Source organism: Macaca nemestrina, chromosome 8, assembly GCF_043159975.1.
Source record: "Macaca nemestrina isolate mMacNem1 chromosome 8, mMacNem.hap1, whole genome shotgun sequence".
NCBI lineage: Eukaryota > Metazoa > Chordata > Mammalia > Primates > Cercopithecidae > Macaca > Macaca nemestrina.
Window position 1 is genome coordinate 57,914,839 of NC_092132.1, and position 18,326 is coordinate 57,933,164.

The following is an 18,326-nucleotide window of genomic DNA, read 5'->3' on the forward strand; positions in this document are numbered from 1 at the left end:
ATAGTACTGTCAGAAGAGCTCTGACATTTCTGGTAATAATGTCCTCACATTAGGCTGTGCTATCACACAGAACACAATTCGGCAAAAGCCAAAGCAATCTAATATGGATGGACAGAGCCATCAGATAACATGGCTTCACCAAGCAATACACTGTGGTGTGCATATTTTCATCTTGTCTTAGAGGCTGTTTGTCTGCATGCATGTGTGCTCATGTGTTGATATGGATACCTCGATAAAAGGAGATACAATATCACTTTCAACAAAAATTTAGTCATTTATTATATCCATCTTTATTTTTGTATATTTTCCATAATATGTACATTTTAAAAGGGTTTTTTAAAGGAGAATTTTAAAAGTTTTATATCTAAGCAAAGGGCTAAATGGCATGTTTTCAAAACTTTTCAACCACCGATTCTTAACCGAGTGAAAATAAGTGACAGTTATTTCTGGGTTATCCTTCCTGACTTTTTCTAACATTACTCTTTTATTTTTTCTTATCCAGTACAAAACCAACTGTTTTAAGAGCTAGTGGAACTAAAATAGGATTATCTTCATCTTTTGAAAGATAAGGGCTACAATAAGAAAAGTATACAGACTTAAACGGGCAACCTGGATTTGTCTAAGGGTCTTAAAAATTAGTTTGGCTTTTATTTCAGGACCAAACAACAAGAGTTTATTTATTTAAGTTTAGAATTGATGCCAGGAAAATGTTCCCAAGTTTGAAAGCAGTTTTCACATAATCTCTTATGAAATTTTTAAAAATGTAAGTGTCTGACATCCATTTGAAATATCCTGGGTTAGAAACTTCAGAGGGTCATGGGAGAAAAAATATAACCTCAGAAAGCCCCAGAGGGGAGCCTGTCATGTATTCCATGTTGAAACTCATGAATTTGTTTTGAATAAGCTAAATAGGAAAAAATATGAGAAAACAAAAATAATCCCTTTCTTTATTTTGAAAGTTCAGTCTGCTCTGTAACTTGTCACCCATCATGTGCCAAAAAAGAAGCTGGAAAAGATACACATACCACAGGCATTGTGGGGTGAAGAAACATTACGCCTACAAGCTTCTTCCGTTTTGCTAGCCCATGTTCTTTTCTGTCTTTAAATGTCAACAACTCAAGTAAGCGGGAAATGCCAAGAGCACAGTCTCCAGGCTGCATGTGTTCTCCTAGCTGTGTGTTGCCCTCTTCACTATTGCTGTGCTCCTGACTTCTGTCATGTGAAATGGGAGACATTGGAACATTTATCATAAACAGACTTTTTCAGAGAGAATTTAACCATTCCTTTTTTTGTATGCAACACATATGTTTTAATGGAGACTTTTCAGAAAATTTCAGCAAGCAACATATTCACTGGCAGATGAAACTCAGGACTAGGGAAGGCCCGAATAAGAAGAAACTTCTTAATTTTCCATCTGCCTTCCCATTTACTACATATTTCTTAAATAACTAGGGTAAACTTTTGACATTTATCTTTAAAAACTAAATCAAATTGTTCTGCTCTATTACAAATCTGATTTAGTTCAAGAGTAATCACAGAATGACTTTTCACCAGCTACAAAGTGTCCCAACTATCTTTTCACACTTTTAAAATTACTATTCTTCCAATAAGTTTTATTCTATGCCTAGGGTAAAATTCATTATTATTTTGGTAGACAATTATATTAAACTTGACTTACTATGTTTTAAATGCTTTTTTCTTATTCACTCTGCTCCTTTTTTCAACTTAGTGAGTCATCCCTAATTCAACGTGTGGTCTTTAATCTCTCTATAACTTTTTTTTCCACATTCTGTCAACAATTACTCTTATGTTATTTCTGTTGCTTTCCCTGAACCTCATTTATTTACCAAATCATGGGCACCAATTACCTTCCTTGAAATAACTCAATTTATTCTACACAGTATCAATTGAGAGAAAACAGTTTTGCTACTTCTTGCCCCTGGCAAAATCTTAGAATATACAAGTTTAAAAGACAGAATAGTTAAACTAATTGTCTTACATAAAATTATTCCTGTGGTGAAAGACATGTGGGTGCAGAGGAGATTCTATTTCAATGTTTCAGATACTGGTGAGCTAACAGGTAGTCTTGGATCATTTTTGGGGAAAAACAATGTCAACCATTTTCTTCAAAATGTACTTTGAATTAGGCACATCCTTCAGATAAAAATCCATAATGAAGTGGTAGGACCAAAGAGAATATTAAAACTAACCTAGAGATCAGGTTTCACTTGATCTTTTTCAGTAAAATGTATTCAGAATTTCTGCTTCTGTACAGAGTAGGTTAGTTTGTGATAGACCATTGCTCCCGCTGAGCACCAATTATGCTCCTGCTGAGCTGGGGGAATAATTATGTCCCTAAAGTCTTCAGAGATGTGCTAATTTCATGAAGTCATAAAGGTATGGTAATCTAGAGAAGCTGAAGTATCAACGTGGAACTGACTACTATTTTGGGGTCTGTTACTGATGCTGCTCAAGGAATTTGCCTCGGCAGAGGAGGTACATTGCTAGAGAACAGAGAAACCAGCTGAGCTTTGGGTAGTCTCGCGTGTCCACAATGACAAAATTAGAGACTTTAAGGGACTTTAAGGGACTCAAACACATGATTATTCCATCAAGATGTCTGTGCAGGACAAGAGGCTCAAAAGCTAAGCCAAAAGCTGTTGGAAAAATGCTGAGATTTCATCAGTCTTCCTTAAAGAAACAAAATTAGAGTTTAGGACCTGACAGGGGTGAGGCCCAAGTGATATTTTCCAATCCCATTGAAAACCCTGAAGAGTAACAGGGATGAAGAAGTAGACTGAGGCTTGCCACTCTTGGGACGTGGGCTCAATTTTCCCTGATTGCTTAAAGTGATCAATCCTCCATTCCAATTGCCTACAAAGAAATTAATAATCCTATCATGAAGAAGTTATTATTTGAAGTCTATAAAAGTTTTGTACAAAATATCCAGCATTCCACTGAAAATTACCAAGTATAAGAAGAGCAAGACTATGTGACAGAGAACCAGGAAAAAAAATACAATTAGATATCTTGATGCACCAAAGATTCAGATATTAACATTAGCAGACAAGAAGTTTAAAATAACTTTGATATGTTCAAGAAATAGTAGAAAAGTTGGACTAAAAGGATAAAAAATATAGAATATCACCTGATAATTGGGATCTATATAATTGGAAATGAAGAATTCAATAGATAGATCAACCCCAAATTAAAAAGAGCAGAAAATAGAATTAATAAACAGGAAGGAAGAGCAATTAAAATATGAGAACTGAAATAGAGATTAAAAGATTAAGAAATACCCAAAAAATATGTAGGAGGAAAGACACATACAGGCAAAATTTCTCATGTATGTTTAAATGGAGCCCCAAAAGGAGAGAAAAAAGAATGAGGCAGAGAATTATTTGATAAAATTCTGGCTGAAAATTTTCTCAAGCTAATGAAAGACAAATGCATACATTCAAAAAACCTGTAAAACCTGTAAAACCTAAACAGAAGAAGTAGGAATAAAACCAAAACCATATGTAAGCACACCAAAGTAAAACCAGTGAAAAGCAAAGATAAAAATAAAACCTTAAAATTACAGTAGGTTATTTTTGTAGATATTGACAAGCCAATTTGTTTCCAAAACTTAAATGTAAATCCAAAAGAGAGGGGAATTGATAAGACAGCCATGAGAAAGAACAAAGTAGGAGGATTTACTCCACTAAATATATCAAAATTTATATAAAAACCCCCAAATTAAATAACTGTGGCATCGAGATGGGGATGGACAAATGCAACTATTTTGTAAAATATAGAATATAATAACATATATACAGTCACCTAATTTATAACAATGGTGACAATGTAGTTTAGTGAGTAGATAATGGTCTTTTTTACACATGTGACTGAGAAAACTGAATATTCATATGGATAATAAAACTCTTCAACTTAAATTCACTCTATAGACAATTGTCAATTCCAGATTAATTGTAGGTTAACTGTAAAATGTAAATAATGATGTTTTTAGAAGTAAACACAGGAGAATTAAATATTATTTGAACAGGTGGGCAGGAGTGAGGTCCTATTGGGAAAGGTTCTCTTTGTGGCACCATACATAAAAATTTGACTTTGTTTAATCATCCAATCATTATTCAGACAAAACTGAGCTATGTCTGAAACTCCCCATTTAATAAACTAGTCAAAGTAATTCCATGTATATTAGTCTGTTTTCATGCTGCTGATGAAGACATACCCAAGACTGGGCAATATACAAAAGAAAGAGGTTTATTAGACTCACAGTTCCATGTGGGTGGGGAGGCCTCACAATCATGGCAGAAGGTGAAAGGCACGTTTCACATAGCAGCAGACAAGAGAAGAGCGCTTGTGCAGGAAAACTCCCTTTTTTAAAACCATCAGATCTTGTGAGACTTATTAGCTATCACAAGAGCAGCAAGGGAAAGATCTGCCTCCATGGTAATTGAATAATTACCTCCCACTGAGTCCCTCCCACAACATGTGGGAATTGAGGATGAAATTTGGGTGGGGACACAGCCAAACCATATCACCATGTCTGTGGAAAAATGCTGATCAGTATGAAGCAAGTGCATAACATATGCAGGTGGGTGTTTTATAGAGATATATAACCTACTCATTTAATTTTGACCCTGCTGGAATTAGTTAAAATAATGCTAGCTTGTGCAAAGTACTGAAATAGATGCTCCTGCTGGGAAAAAAAGCAAAGTTCAAAGTAGCCTGAGAACTGTCACAAGCCACATAGTGACAAATGCACAATTAAAATTGAACACTTGAACAATCACTAACATATTGCCAGAATAAAGTAAGTTTCCTTTTATTTTTCCTGTGCTACATGGTTTAACAGATGTGGCTGGCTTAATATGTGGCATCTGTTCTTGCCTCCAGGAAACTGAAAATTTCAGTTGGCACATTTTTCTACTCAGAATTTAAAAATAAATCTATTTACATCAAAATCATTAGTGAGCAATTGAAGACTCTGAAGGAAGACAGAAGGTTTACTGTAAAACTGACACTTCAAACTGCTTAAAAGAATTTAATTAGAAATGTCTGTTTTCTTCTACATATCTCTAGACACACTTCCAACCTAGGAGTTTCTCCTTGCTTCATTTTGCTTTTCCCACTGCCTTTCAAATGTCTGCTATCCTGATACATCACACTCTCACTATGCCTGGATCCCTGGAAGGCATAATCCAGGTTTCTTAGGAGGGTGGCAGTTCTGGCCAGTTAGTCAGTCCTTTTCAGCATTTCCTATCCCCACTAATCCTGCTGAGTAACATCTATCACTGCTGTATTTCCTACAGAAAAAGATGTTTTCCTCTCTTTTCCTCCCTACCAGGAAAAAAAAAAAAAAAAAAAAAAATCTTAAGGGGAAGACAACATCCAAGATTTACAAAGATTTAAGCTCCTGTCCCAACTAAGGAATTGAGGAGACTCTTTTCTACATACTTTTTGGACTATTGTTTCCTATCCCAGTCTGAAGGCTTAGCTATAAAGAAAGTATCTTCCCTCAACTCCAAACTTGTCCTGCTTAGCTGACTCAGGCAAAGCTCCACTTGTATCAGCAGAGTCAGTAGTTAGAACTTAAATTCAGGGAATATGCAATTTTTGTTGGTACAAACTAGCAAATGCTCACCTCATAATGTCCTTCTCCTTGTGGTCACACACCAACTACCATCATTTGAGTCATTTGGTAACCATGGCAAGGAAACACTCATTGCACTTTCATCAACATGATTTAATCCAAAAGACAACTGAAAGTTGCACCCTAATTCACAAATAGCAGATGAGCTCTCAAATTTTAACCCCAATGTTGCCCTCTTTGGGGGAACTACTGTTCTCATTATACTTTAGTCAAAAAGGAAGACACAGCATGTGTTCAAATTCAACCATAAGGAAACACTGAAAACATCAGAATGAGTCAGATGGATTTCACTAAGGATTTTGTTAGGAGACAGAGACATTTAGCACCACACTATAAACAATTTAATCTTTTAAAAACTCCTTTAGGTATTTCTGTTCCTCCCAGATCTTACTTGGGTAAACTGCCAATCCATTTCCTTCTCCCTTTGGCTTCTTTTAACATCCTTATATCACACATCACAGTCTGCCACCTTTTACAGACAACCACTCTATATATATGGCCGTGAGGGCTGAGGTCATTTGGGTTTTGCAGTCTTTTCATGAGGAGCAATACCATCAGGCCATCTGGACTTCTCCAGACTCCTACGGAAGCTATTGTCTTGAATGTTGTTCATATTCATTATATTAACAACTTGTTCAAAGTTTTAATCACATTTCTTGTATAGGTTATTAAATATTCTAGAATGAACTAATGCATAGTGGTTCTTTATGCATTCTATGGGCATATTATAATATTAATTTTATAGAGATTGGCATGAGGTGTATTTGTTCAAACTACAATATTTTATTCACATAAAATGGACACAATAAAACCAAAAAAAAAAAAAAGAGTGACCCCTGACCTTTGAAATATCTATTTAAATGTTTATATTCCTCTCTAAAAATGTAAAACTCTTTGAGGTAAGGATTATTACAAGAATAATTTTGTTGAGACAGACTGAAAGTTTTTTAAGGATGTTATAAATATTTTACCAAAAATAGTATCTTAGAGTAAAATTAAAACACATAAGTAGGTGGATGGTTCATTATAAGAACTTTTACAAATGTCTTATGTCATTATTTTCTAGAGCAGATAACATTACACTTATCTTAATATGAAGGCTACTAGACATTAAAAAACAATAAATAATAAATGTTTGCATTTAATTACTATGAAGAGTGACATTTATTATAACTTGAACATTTTACTTACATCTGTCAGATGGCCAAAAGTTGGTTTCGCTGTTTGGAGCATAAGTTGCTTGGTCACTGGATCTAATTCTAGATGAAAACAAAAGAAAACACTTAGAATACCATCAAAAGATAATTTTTATAAATAAAAAGAGCAGCTGCTAATCCTATTTTAATCAATATTTCAAAATAGTAGACAAAATTAAATTTCCCCTAATAATTAAATTGATTCATTAGTACTTCTTTCTAAGTTCACATTCACATACAACAAGATCTTCCCATAAAATTTTAGTATCAATAATTTAGACTAATTTACACAATGTCCCACTTTTTATTTAGAAATTGGAAATTGTTTAGTACCTAACATGTGGCAGACATTAGTGGTTGTCTACCTCAAAGCCATTCATTTATCCGCTGGCAGATTCACTTTCCATGACAGAGGTTGAAACACTAGATATCTGAGGTTTTTTGTTTTTGTTTTTTGAAGGTTTCTTTTTGGGGGGCGCCTTTTTTGCAGGGGGATCTTATGCTCCTAAGATATAGGCATGTTACCCAAACCAAGAGCAGGTGGATAATTTCTTATTGAAGTATGGGCATGTTTGAGAATAAAAATGAAGCATTCATAATTCTGCTTGCACAACAGAGTATACCTGGCTACCCTACCCAAATCAAACCAATAGGATTTAGGAGGAAGTATGTTGGGGGGGGGGTGCTTTGGGGAAGGTCAGTGATCCAGGAGACAAAAACAACCTATGATGATCAACTGCCCTTTATGTTTTGGACAAGGTTGTGTTAAATTTTAAAGCATGCAGCAGCATCTTGAAAGCATGAAAAACAAGACCAAGGACTACAGCCAACACACAGAAGACAGACGAGTGAAAATACAGAAAGAGCCAAAATCTTTGCTGACATAATGAAGAGTTTGTTTATTCTTACATGAAATCAAAAATAACTTTATTCTTTACTTCACTTTTTACTTGTGATAAAAACATTTTAAATTATATATATAAACATAAATATTAACATGTAACACAATTTAGGACCATGGTGTTTTGTGCACAACTCAAACAGTTGGGCAAACTGTTTTGGTCATTTTTCTTCCCTAGGCTTATGTAATCTCCATGTTACATTTTTTTTCTTCAATATTCAAGACATAGATGAAAGCACTAACACTTTTAAGGTAAAGATGTAGTTTTAAGCCAGACTACGTATCGGTAACCCTATTAGCCAATCTTACACAGTCTACCGAATAATCAATATTCATAAAAAGCCATGGTGCAACTTAATATTTTGAAAACTAATATATGCTGCTCTAAATGACATAACTTTAAAAGCAGTGGAACAACTTTATAGTCCAAACTCATTTGATTGTAATGAGTAGAACACATTCAAGCCAGCTAACATACAAAAGATGTGTGTTCCAAAGGACATACAAAATAAGGTAGTAGACTCTCAGGGTATGGCGTAATGGGAATTGAGTCTGAAACCACATGTATCAGGAACGAAGGGTGTTCGCTCTTTACAGGGGGAACTGTGAGGTCCTTGTCATGCTGTTGACTTTGTTTTCCCTTCCATTATCTGCTCAATGCTTCCATAATCTCATCTTGTATAACGCCTAGTAAATATGGGAGCCCCAAGTCCAAGTTTACATGATTTTATTCAAGAAGCTAACAGTTGGCTCCATTAGTTGACAAAGTTTATATTATTTATTGAGAAAGGATGATTGGTTTTCCACACCTATAAATTTGTTTGTATTAGATTAAGGGTATATCCCTGGCCAAATTAAATCAATTAAGGAACTGTACCCTTTGGGTCTGTCAGTGGGATACATAAATGAATTTTTTTGGTACAAGAAGTGAGCCAAGGAAACTCAAATTTGATTATCCATACTAAGTGCTAGGTGCCAGATCACAGAATCTGCAATTGCCATCATTTCATGCAGTCCTCACAGAAATTGGTACCAGATAGGTAGCCTTGCAACAATTTTACAAATGAGAAATTGATGTCTCAGGAAAATTAAGCAATTGGCATTGCTAGGATTTTAGCTAAGTTCTGTCTAGCTTGATAAAAAAGTAAAAGCGGATAATTATCTCATTATAAGTTTCGGGTATTGGTTTTAATTGACATAGGGCACAACCCAGAATTGTGCAAAACTTCTCTCAATTTTATGGATGTGAAACTATAGGAACATCATTTTGTCATAATAAATGTTAGCATTATTATTCAAGTTTTTATATCAACCTTACCTTACTCAGATCATGATGTTGCATTTAATAATTTAGAAAATCAAGCAAACAATTTATAGTAGGGAAAGTAATATGTAGGTAAAACAAAATTAGGAATCAGTTGTGCCTAAAGCATTATTATAACATTATATTTAAATAGCAAAACCATAATAGCAGCATGAAAGAGAGTGGTCATTAAGTAGGTAGATTTTATTTGAAATGGGGTTGTCTCTCTCTATCTCAAGTAACTGTAAGAGACAGGAATCCAAAGTGGGAAGATGTCATCTCCGATTATCAGCAAACTTTGACACATAATAAAACTTTTCTCTTTTTTTCTCACAACATTTCAACAAACAAAGAGGCATACTTTAGCAAAGAGGGTGCAGAAATACCATGTGATTCCATTTCAGCAATTATGATAGCCATAAAAGAATGACTGTTTCCTTTTCTTTGTACCTTCAGAGAGACCTCAGGAGGGACAGCTGAAAAACTAATGTCAAATTGATCTACAGGATGTAATTTAAAAGATCCTGCTGTTACCAGGTTTTCCTAAAGAAGAATGCCCTCAAGAGTTGACATATTTTCATTACAATACTTACAGAAAGCTGTGAAACCTCAATTATAGCGATAGAAATAACACTGTATCTGAGTTCATTGAGCAAAAAAATGTAAAACTAAGAGTCTGAAAAGTGATGATCAAATGATGTCTATCATTTATTCTGTAAAAATGGTAAAATATATTAACACTTTGTTATTGTTAAATGAATCTTAAATTTTGTAATAAATCAAACTCGGTCATGATGTATAGTGTTTTCTATATATTTCTGGATTCAATATACTTACATATTGCTATATTACATATAATAAAATATATATTTTTATTAATATATATTAAATATATTATATATTAAAAATAATATATTATATATATTTTTAATTAATGAGGTTGGCCAATAATTTCTTATTTTGTAAAGCCCTTATCAGGTTTCAATATAAAGTTTATCATGGGTGAATTAAATAATTTAGGACCATTTTCTCCCTTGTCCTTTAGAAGGGTTTGTGTAGAGTTGACATGTCTTCCTTAAATTTTTCATAGAATTCACAGGAATTCATACTTTTAAGGTGAATGGGCATTTGTGGGAATATTTTAAATTACATATTCAGTCTATTTAATAGACAAACTTAGTCGCATAGTCTGTTTCATATTGTGAAGACTTCCTGGGATTACTGTATCAATTTCACTACTCTTTTCAGAGCTATCTTGTGATTTTGCTGATGATCTCCACTGTTGGTCTATATAACACATTCTGAATTTTTTGAAATGAGTTTTATGGCATAGGATCAATTTCTGTAAATATGTAACAACATGGACAACATGTCCAAATCTTATGCGTTCTTATTGTTTATTAAGATATACATACAATATGGGAGGCCGAGATGGGCGGATCACGAGGTCAGGAGATCGAGACCATCCTGGCTAACACGGTGAAACCCCGTCTCTACTAAAAAATACAAAAAACTAGCCGGGTGAGGTGGCGGGCGCCTGTAGTCCCAGCTACTCGGGAGGCTGAGGCAGGAGAATGGCGTAAACCCGGGAGGCGGAGCTTGCAGTGAGCTGAGATCTGGCCACTGCACCCCAGCCTGTGTGACAGAGCGAGACTCCATCCCCCCCCCAAAAAAAAGATATACACATAATAAAATTTACACCTTTAAACAGTACAATTTAGTGGTTTTCAGTGTATTCATACAACTGTAGAACCATATCTAATTCCAGATCATTTTCATACTGAAGAAAAATACTGTATCTATTATCATTCACTGTCCATCCCTACTTCTCTTTAGATCCTAGCAAACACTAATCTTTCTGTGTCTATGATTTGCCTATTCTAGACATGTTATATAAATGCAGTCATATAATATGTAGCTTTTTGTGTCTGACTTTGTTAAGATTCATCTATGGTTTGTAGCATATATCAGTACTTCATTAATTTTTATGAATGAATAATTATATATATACATATAATATGGACATGTCATATTTTCTTCATTCAAAGGTTGGTGAACATTCAGGTTGTTTACACTTTGGCACTGTTATGAATAATGCTGCTATGAATATTCATGTAAAAGTTTTTATGCAAACGTATGTTTTCAATTCTCTTTGGTGTATACATAGAAGTGGAATTGCTGGGTCATATAAAAAGTCAATGGTTTGCTTTTCGAGGACTGCCAAAGTATTTTCCAAAACAGCTGCATCATTTTACATTTTCATCAGCTATGTATAAGGGTTTCAATTTCTTCACATACGCACAACTTTTATTACTGTCTGTATTTTATATTTTGATATCCTATTGGATGTAAAGTCGTATCACAATGTTTTATGATTTGCTTTTCTCGCAATTTGAAGAACTTTGTATTTAAATCATTTGCCTATTTTTAAATAAGGTATTTTTGTTTTATTATTGAAGTATAATAGTTTCGAGTATATTCCAGAAACTAGATCCTATTCATATATGTGATTTGTGAATATTTTTTCCTATTTTGTAGGTTGTCTTTTCACTTTCTTGATAGTGTCCTTTGAAACATAAAAGTTTTTCATTTGTATAAAGTCCAGTTTATCTAATATTTCTTTGGTTGCTTGTGCTTTAAGTGTTATATCCTGGAAACCATTGCCTAGTGCAAAGTTATAAACATTTACATCTATGCTTCCTTCTAAGAGTTTTATAGACTTGTTAAATTTACAGTTTTGATGCATTTTATTTAAATTTTTACATCATATAAGATTGGGGTCCTAATTCATTTTTTGCATGTAAATATTCGGTTGTCTCAGCACCATTTGTTGAAATTGTCTTGGTGTTCTTGTTGAAAGTCAATTGACCATAAATTTGTGGGTTTATTTCTGGACTCTCAGTTATATTCTATTAGTCTATATGTCTATCCTTATACCAGCACCACACAAATTTGACTAATGCAAACTCACACCCTGAAAGTGTGTGTGCTCTTAGTTTCATATTCTTTTGCAAGATGGTTGACTGTTCTGGGTCCTTAGTATTTCCATATTGATTTTTAGATCAGTTTATCAATTTCTGCAAAAAAGGAGAGCAGAAATTTTAATAGGAATTATGGCAAATCTGTAGATCAATTTAGGAAATATTGCCATCTTAACAATAGTAAATCTTCCAATTCATAAACACACAATGTCTTTCTATTTATTTAGGTTTTCTCTAATTTATTTCAATAATATTCTGTAGTTTTCCATATCCAAGTTAAACATTTATTTTTAAATATATTTCTAAGTATATTGTCATTTTGATACTATTAATTTTATTAATTTCATTTTTAGACTGTTCTTTGCTAGTGTATAGAAATAGAATTATTATATGTTGATCATGAATACTGCAATATTGGCAAACTCATTAGCTGGCTTTGTGTGTGTGTGTAAATTTTTTAGGATTTTTCTATAAACACAATTATATCGTCAGCAAAGAGAGGTGAGAGGTAATGTTACTTCTATTCCAATCTGGATATCTTTTCTTCCATTTACTTGCTGAATTTCCCAGGAGGCGATTTTTACCAGGTTGAGGAAATTCTCTTTATTGCCAGTTCTTTCAGTACTTTTTATTATCAAAGAGATCATGTGGGTAATATGGTTTGGCTGTGTCCCCACCCAAATCTCATCTTGAATTGTAGCTCCCATAATCCCTGCATGTCATGAGAGGGATCCAGTGGAGGCTGGCTTTTCCCATGCTGTTCTTGTAATAGTGAATGAGCCTCATGAAATCTGATGGTTTTCTGAAGGGCAGTTACCCTCCACATTCACTCTTGCCTGCAGCTATGTAAGATGTGCCTTTGCTCTTCCTTCACCTTCCACCATGATTACGAGAACTCCCTAGCCATGTGGAACTGTGAGTCCATTAAACTTCTTTTTCTTTATAAATTATGTCTTGGATACGTCTTTATTAGAAGCATGAGAACTGACTAATACAGTGGGTTTTGTTCTTTATCCCATGAGTATAGTGTATTACAATGATTCATATTACAATGAGATAATAGTTGATATTACATTCATGTATTATGTTGAATTTCAGATACAGACTGCATTTCTGGCTTAAATTCTATATGAACATGGTTTATAATCTTTTTTTACATGGTGCAGAATTAAGTTTGTTGAGAATTTTTACATCTGTATTTATAAAATGTTGATCTGTAGTTTTCTTATCTTGTGACATCTTCATCTGTTTTTGGTAATACTCATAGAATGCATTGGAAAATGTTCACTTTTTTAGTTAGCCTATTATCTGCCTCAATTTGTATCCACAGCCTTCAGGAGCTCCCAGTGTAAACAATTGCCTCTCACTGTTTTCAACAAACACCCCTGGGAAAAAGGCTTTGTACTGGGTGGACTGAGTCATATAACAACAACCTTTCAAGTTGAGTCTTCCAGAGAATGACCACACATGTCAGAGAACGATGCTTGTTTTGGAGTGAGGCATTGAAAGGTTCCCAACCTGTTCTCGTCTCTTCAGTGACTGTCATACTTCTAGTTTTCTCCATTTACTGGGGGCTGTTGCTTTTCAAGGCTTCCCCAGAGCTAGATAGGGAATGTGGTTATAGGACAAGCTAAAATGCCACAAAGTTCATTGGTCTCATTGACATTCATCCATTCTTCTTGATAAATGCTCTCCAGATTGCTGCAAGCCTTGGTTAATTTGCAAATAACTGAAAACATTGGTTCTTACCACACTTTCATAGAAAATAGAATGTTTGAAGGTTCTTATTTTGTCACTTTTGGGGATGGTAGCTTCCTACTTATTTTTATCTTCTTATTCTATTATATATTGCAAGAGGTTTATTACATTCCTGATTAGAATTGTGGGGTTTTTTGGTCAAATTTTGCTTTATGTGGTTTGAAGACATATTGTTTAAAATATACAAATATGAAATTGTTATATAATTCTGAGAACATTGTTATATTGAGAAAGTGTTCCAACTTATTTATAGTAAAGCATTTTTCCCCCCTTGAAATCTATTTTTGGGTTTGTATGTGTGTGTGGACGTAATTTTTTGTCACTGTCCATATGATATATGGTTGAAATTTGTTTTGCTTCTTATTTGGTTTCAATTTTTCCACTTTAGGTTATATACTTCTATTTTCCCTATTTGTCTTATATTGCATCTTTTTATTATTCCATTCGGTAATTTATATAGCTTTTTACAGCTTTTTAAGCAGGAGGTTATTCTAAATAACATAGCTCTTTATGAAAGGAAACAATTCTCATTTCTTGAAGTTTGGACAGGAATCTAGAATGCTCATTAATGCTGTCTTGAAAAGAAGTAAATAGAAAGACAAGAAGAAAGCTTAACCAGTGTGTAGTTAGATTTCTAGGAAAAGTTTCAGGAATCGCAACTAGTCATTCAATACAGAGAAGAGTAAACAATACTGTAGTGTCACGGTGAGACTCAAAGTATTGCAAGGATGCATATATGTGTTGTGAGAGTGCTCCTTTGATAGGAACACTTGAAATTTCACCAGTACATAAAATTTCAGGAGCCTAACACAGAGCAATTTATGACAATCTTCAGAAATAACCTATGACCTCAAAACATTCTGTGAGGCAGTGGTTCTAATGTGCTCAGACCAGCAGCAGCAGTACCTTAGGACTCTGTTAATAATACAGATTCTTGGAACTCAACCTAGACTTACTGAATTAGACAGTCTGAGTATGGGTACCAGTAATTGATATTCTCACAGAATTCCTTTAGTGCTCCTGGAGAGAACAACGACTACAGGGAAAACTAATGCCACATACACCAAAGCAGGTGCAGACTGTGGAAATCAATGTCCATGTGGGAGAGCACCTTTGAGGCTACACTCAGATCCTTGTAATATAGCAATGAGTTCCAGCTATTGCTCACATTTCTTGCCATCTGCAGAAATGGCACTGAGAAGGTCCCTCTTCATTTTGTTTATCTTGCTGCCAGAAGAAACATATCTGCCAGCATCCAGCCACCCACTTCTCTGAGGGCGAAGGGGAATAACAGTTCCAGGTCAGACCTATAAGTCATTTAAGGAAATTCTGCCTGTGAAGCTCTGTGTTTATCATATGATGGATTCTCCATTCAAAAAACATACCTCAAGCAGCTTGCAAAATAGGATAAAAATAATGTATACTAAATTGTAAAAAAAATCCTTTTTAAATAACACATTTTTTACTTTAGTTTTCAAGTCACACTAGTAATTTTGAAACAAGCTAAAGTTATAAAGAAAAATGCATAACAATGATAATGAGTAATGTTTAATTAATGAACAGTTGTGGTAATAGTACAAGAAGATATATTATTATTATATGAGTTACATTATATAAGTTGTAGTATTAGCATATGCCAACCAACCCCTACCTTCTTAACCTTCCACCACAGTACATATTAATTTCTAAGTGTGTACATTGTAGATGCATTAAGATAGAACAGCAAAAACAAAAGCAAACAAACAAAACAGAAGAATTCTGACCACTTGGCAAATATAATAATATCTTAAGCATTTATGCTTTCAGTGGCTAAGCTGTTTGGAGTCACCAATAATTGAAGGGTTTTAATTGAATCACAGTATAAAATCTACCAAGGTAAATACCTGAAACAAAATGACACTAGGTGTTAAAAGTTAAACAATCTTTTAAGTGGATGAAGACTTGAATCATTTTAAAACACAGCTACAGAAATTTATAAGTAGTGAGTGTGAAAAAAATAGAACCTTGGGGCCCCAAAACTCACCATATAAAAGGGAAAGTTAAGCTTGGAAAATGAGTCACACAATACTGCCTTCCTTTTGTTCCCAGACAGCTGTAATTTCACAACCCTGTGTCATAGCCTCATCCACAAGCCGGGTTCCCACAAGGATATAAGGCCACGTATCTCCCCACATAGTCTCTCTCACAAATCATTCACTAGGAATAATTGAGAGCCCCTTGTGAGCCCCTAAATCTTTTAGAATACATACCCCCCTATAAACTAGACATAAACCGGAGTTCTGTTGTATCTCACCATTACTAGCTTATCTTCACAGGTACAGGACAAGGACAGGACCAGAAATCATCCCTCCACCTACCCTGAGACAAATTCATAATTGACTTTTTCTCTATTCCTTCTTTTTGCATTTTTACCTTATCTAAGAGCCTCACAAAAATGTAACAATTTGTGTCACTGCCTAACCTACCTCCCTCTTTTCTCTTCTTCTTCTTCTTGTTTCCCTTTTAAATACTGAAGTTCCCCCAAATCTTCTTCGGAAAAGCACATGTCACAGACACTCCTGTGACTGTGTTTTTCCTGGATGAGTCCTCAAACTTTGGCTAAATAAACGTCTATCAATTGAGACACCTGTCTCAGTCACTCTTCGCTTAACACAAGAAACACAAATGTGAAAACATGGTGTCTATTAGCACACTGAAGTTCCTATTTCTCTTGGTGATTTTTCTTGGTGAAGTCTAGCCTCATGTGCACTCGGGAAGTAATTATTAGAACAGGGACCATGTGGGTGAGTGTCTTTCAAAGCATGAACACATAGGCATGTTTTCATGAAATCACTTGCGCATGATAGGCACATTACTTTTATTCTGACATTTGAGAAGCAAATCCTGGCCATATTGAGTAACCAGAAGTGATATATTGACATAGTATTACTGATCTGTTTTTGTTAATTTTATATTTTGCTTTGAATACAGATGTCATTTCATCTTAGTTTCAATATTTAGAAGGAACACACATACCAAAACACATGATATATCAAGGATTTGGATGTTAGATGATGATGGCGATTATATACAAACAAACAGCATTTTCCAAGTTTGCCTTAAGCAGACAAAATGAAGGAGAACAGTATCTTAATTTGAAGTAAAAAATGAAAAAAACTTAGGTTCCTTAATTTTTTTAAAACATTTTAGCATTATAAATCTAAGATACTAAGTAATTCCTGATTATCATAAAAGGGTATTTGTGCCCCAGAAGCACTAATGAATGTCAAGGGAATCCCCAGAAAATTTCATTCAGTTGTAATTATAAGAACAACAAAAAATGTTATGTCAAACACTTCTCCTATACAAGCAAAACTATTTTTAAAAAATTGCTCATGTTTAAACAATAATATTGTTTAGGTTTCTATGCCCTTCATGGTCACTCATTATATTATTATTGAAAAATGATATTAGAATATCACTAAGATGGCATTTATCATATCACTATTATTGTTGCCCTAATGAAAAAATACAACTAACTTACAGGAACCTTTTCAGTACATAACTTGGTGGTGAAAATTTAGAAAACATCAATGGGTGTAATACAATTATTATAGTAATGGATGTAAAAAAAAAAATCTACAAAAGCCCAATGCATGTCTTATGTCAGGAAAGGCTAAAAAACTGTCAATAAGTGGATATACATAAAACTTCAGTACATTTAATTTTAATAAGTGACATTATTAACTGTATATATATAAACTATAAACTATATATTAACTATATATTAACATATTAACTGTGTGTGTGTGTGTATGTGTGTGTGTATATATATATATATGACATAGCTAGGCTAATCCTGCCTGTGAAATGCTTGGGCAAAGCTATAGAAAGGAAAAAAGTGGAATTTTGTATTGAATCACAAGTTAAACATAGGGTTGTAAGAAATTCTGTTGTTTATTCACTCTGTAAATGTGTTCAGCCTCAACCATATGCCAGAAATGAGGATAAATAAAACATAGCCTCTGACCTTGGATGGCTATACACTCTATTGGTAGAGACAAGTAAGTAAAGCAATAATGAAATAAAATATGACAAATGCAAGCATACCTGTATTTCCGGAGTTATTGCAGGTTTTGTTCCAGACCACCAACTATCATAATAAAATGAGTCACACAAATTTTGGTTTCCCAGAGCATATAAAAGTTTTGTTTAAACCATACTGTAGTGTATAGTCTATTAAGTGCAATAGCAGTATGTCTAAAAAATGTGCATACACCAATTTAAAAATACTTTCTTGCTTAAAAAAAGCTTAACAATCATCTGAGCTTTCAGTAAGTCATAATCTTTTTGCAGATGGAGGGTCTTTTCTTGATGTGGACAGCTGCAGATTGATCAGGGTGGTAGTTGCTAATAGTTGAGGTGGCTGTGGCAGTTTCTCAAAACACGACAATGAAACAATGCAATTTGCTCATCAGTTGACTCTTCCTTTCACAAAAGATTCCTCTGTAGCAGCAATGCTCTTTCCTGGCATTTTACTCACAGTAGA

The 18,326-nt window shown here is 34.1% G+C and overlaps 1 protein-coding gene across 4 annotated transcripts in view; it reads right to left on the reverse strand.

Moving 5' to 3' along the window:
* The window catches only part of LOC105497295 (cyclic nucleotide binding domain containing 1), a 596,100-nt gene that overhangs the window by 41,536 nt on the left and 536,238 nt on the right, over positions 1–18,326 (reverse strand). For all 4 annotated transcript variants that reach the window (XM_071068020.1, XM_071068021.1, XM_071068023.1 and 1 more), the window contains one exon: positions 6,851–6,918. In XM_071068020.1, the coding sequence (XP_070924121.1) occupies positions 6,851–6,918 (68 nt within the window). The remainder of the gene's footprint in view (positions 1–6,850; positions 6,919–18,326) is intronic.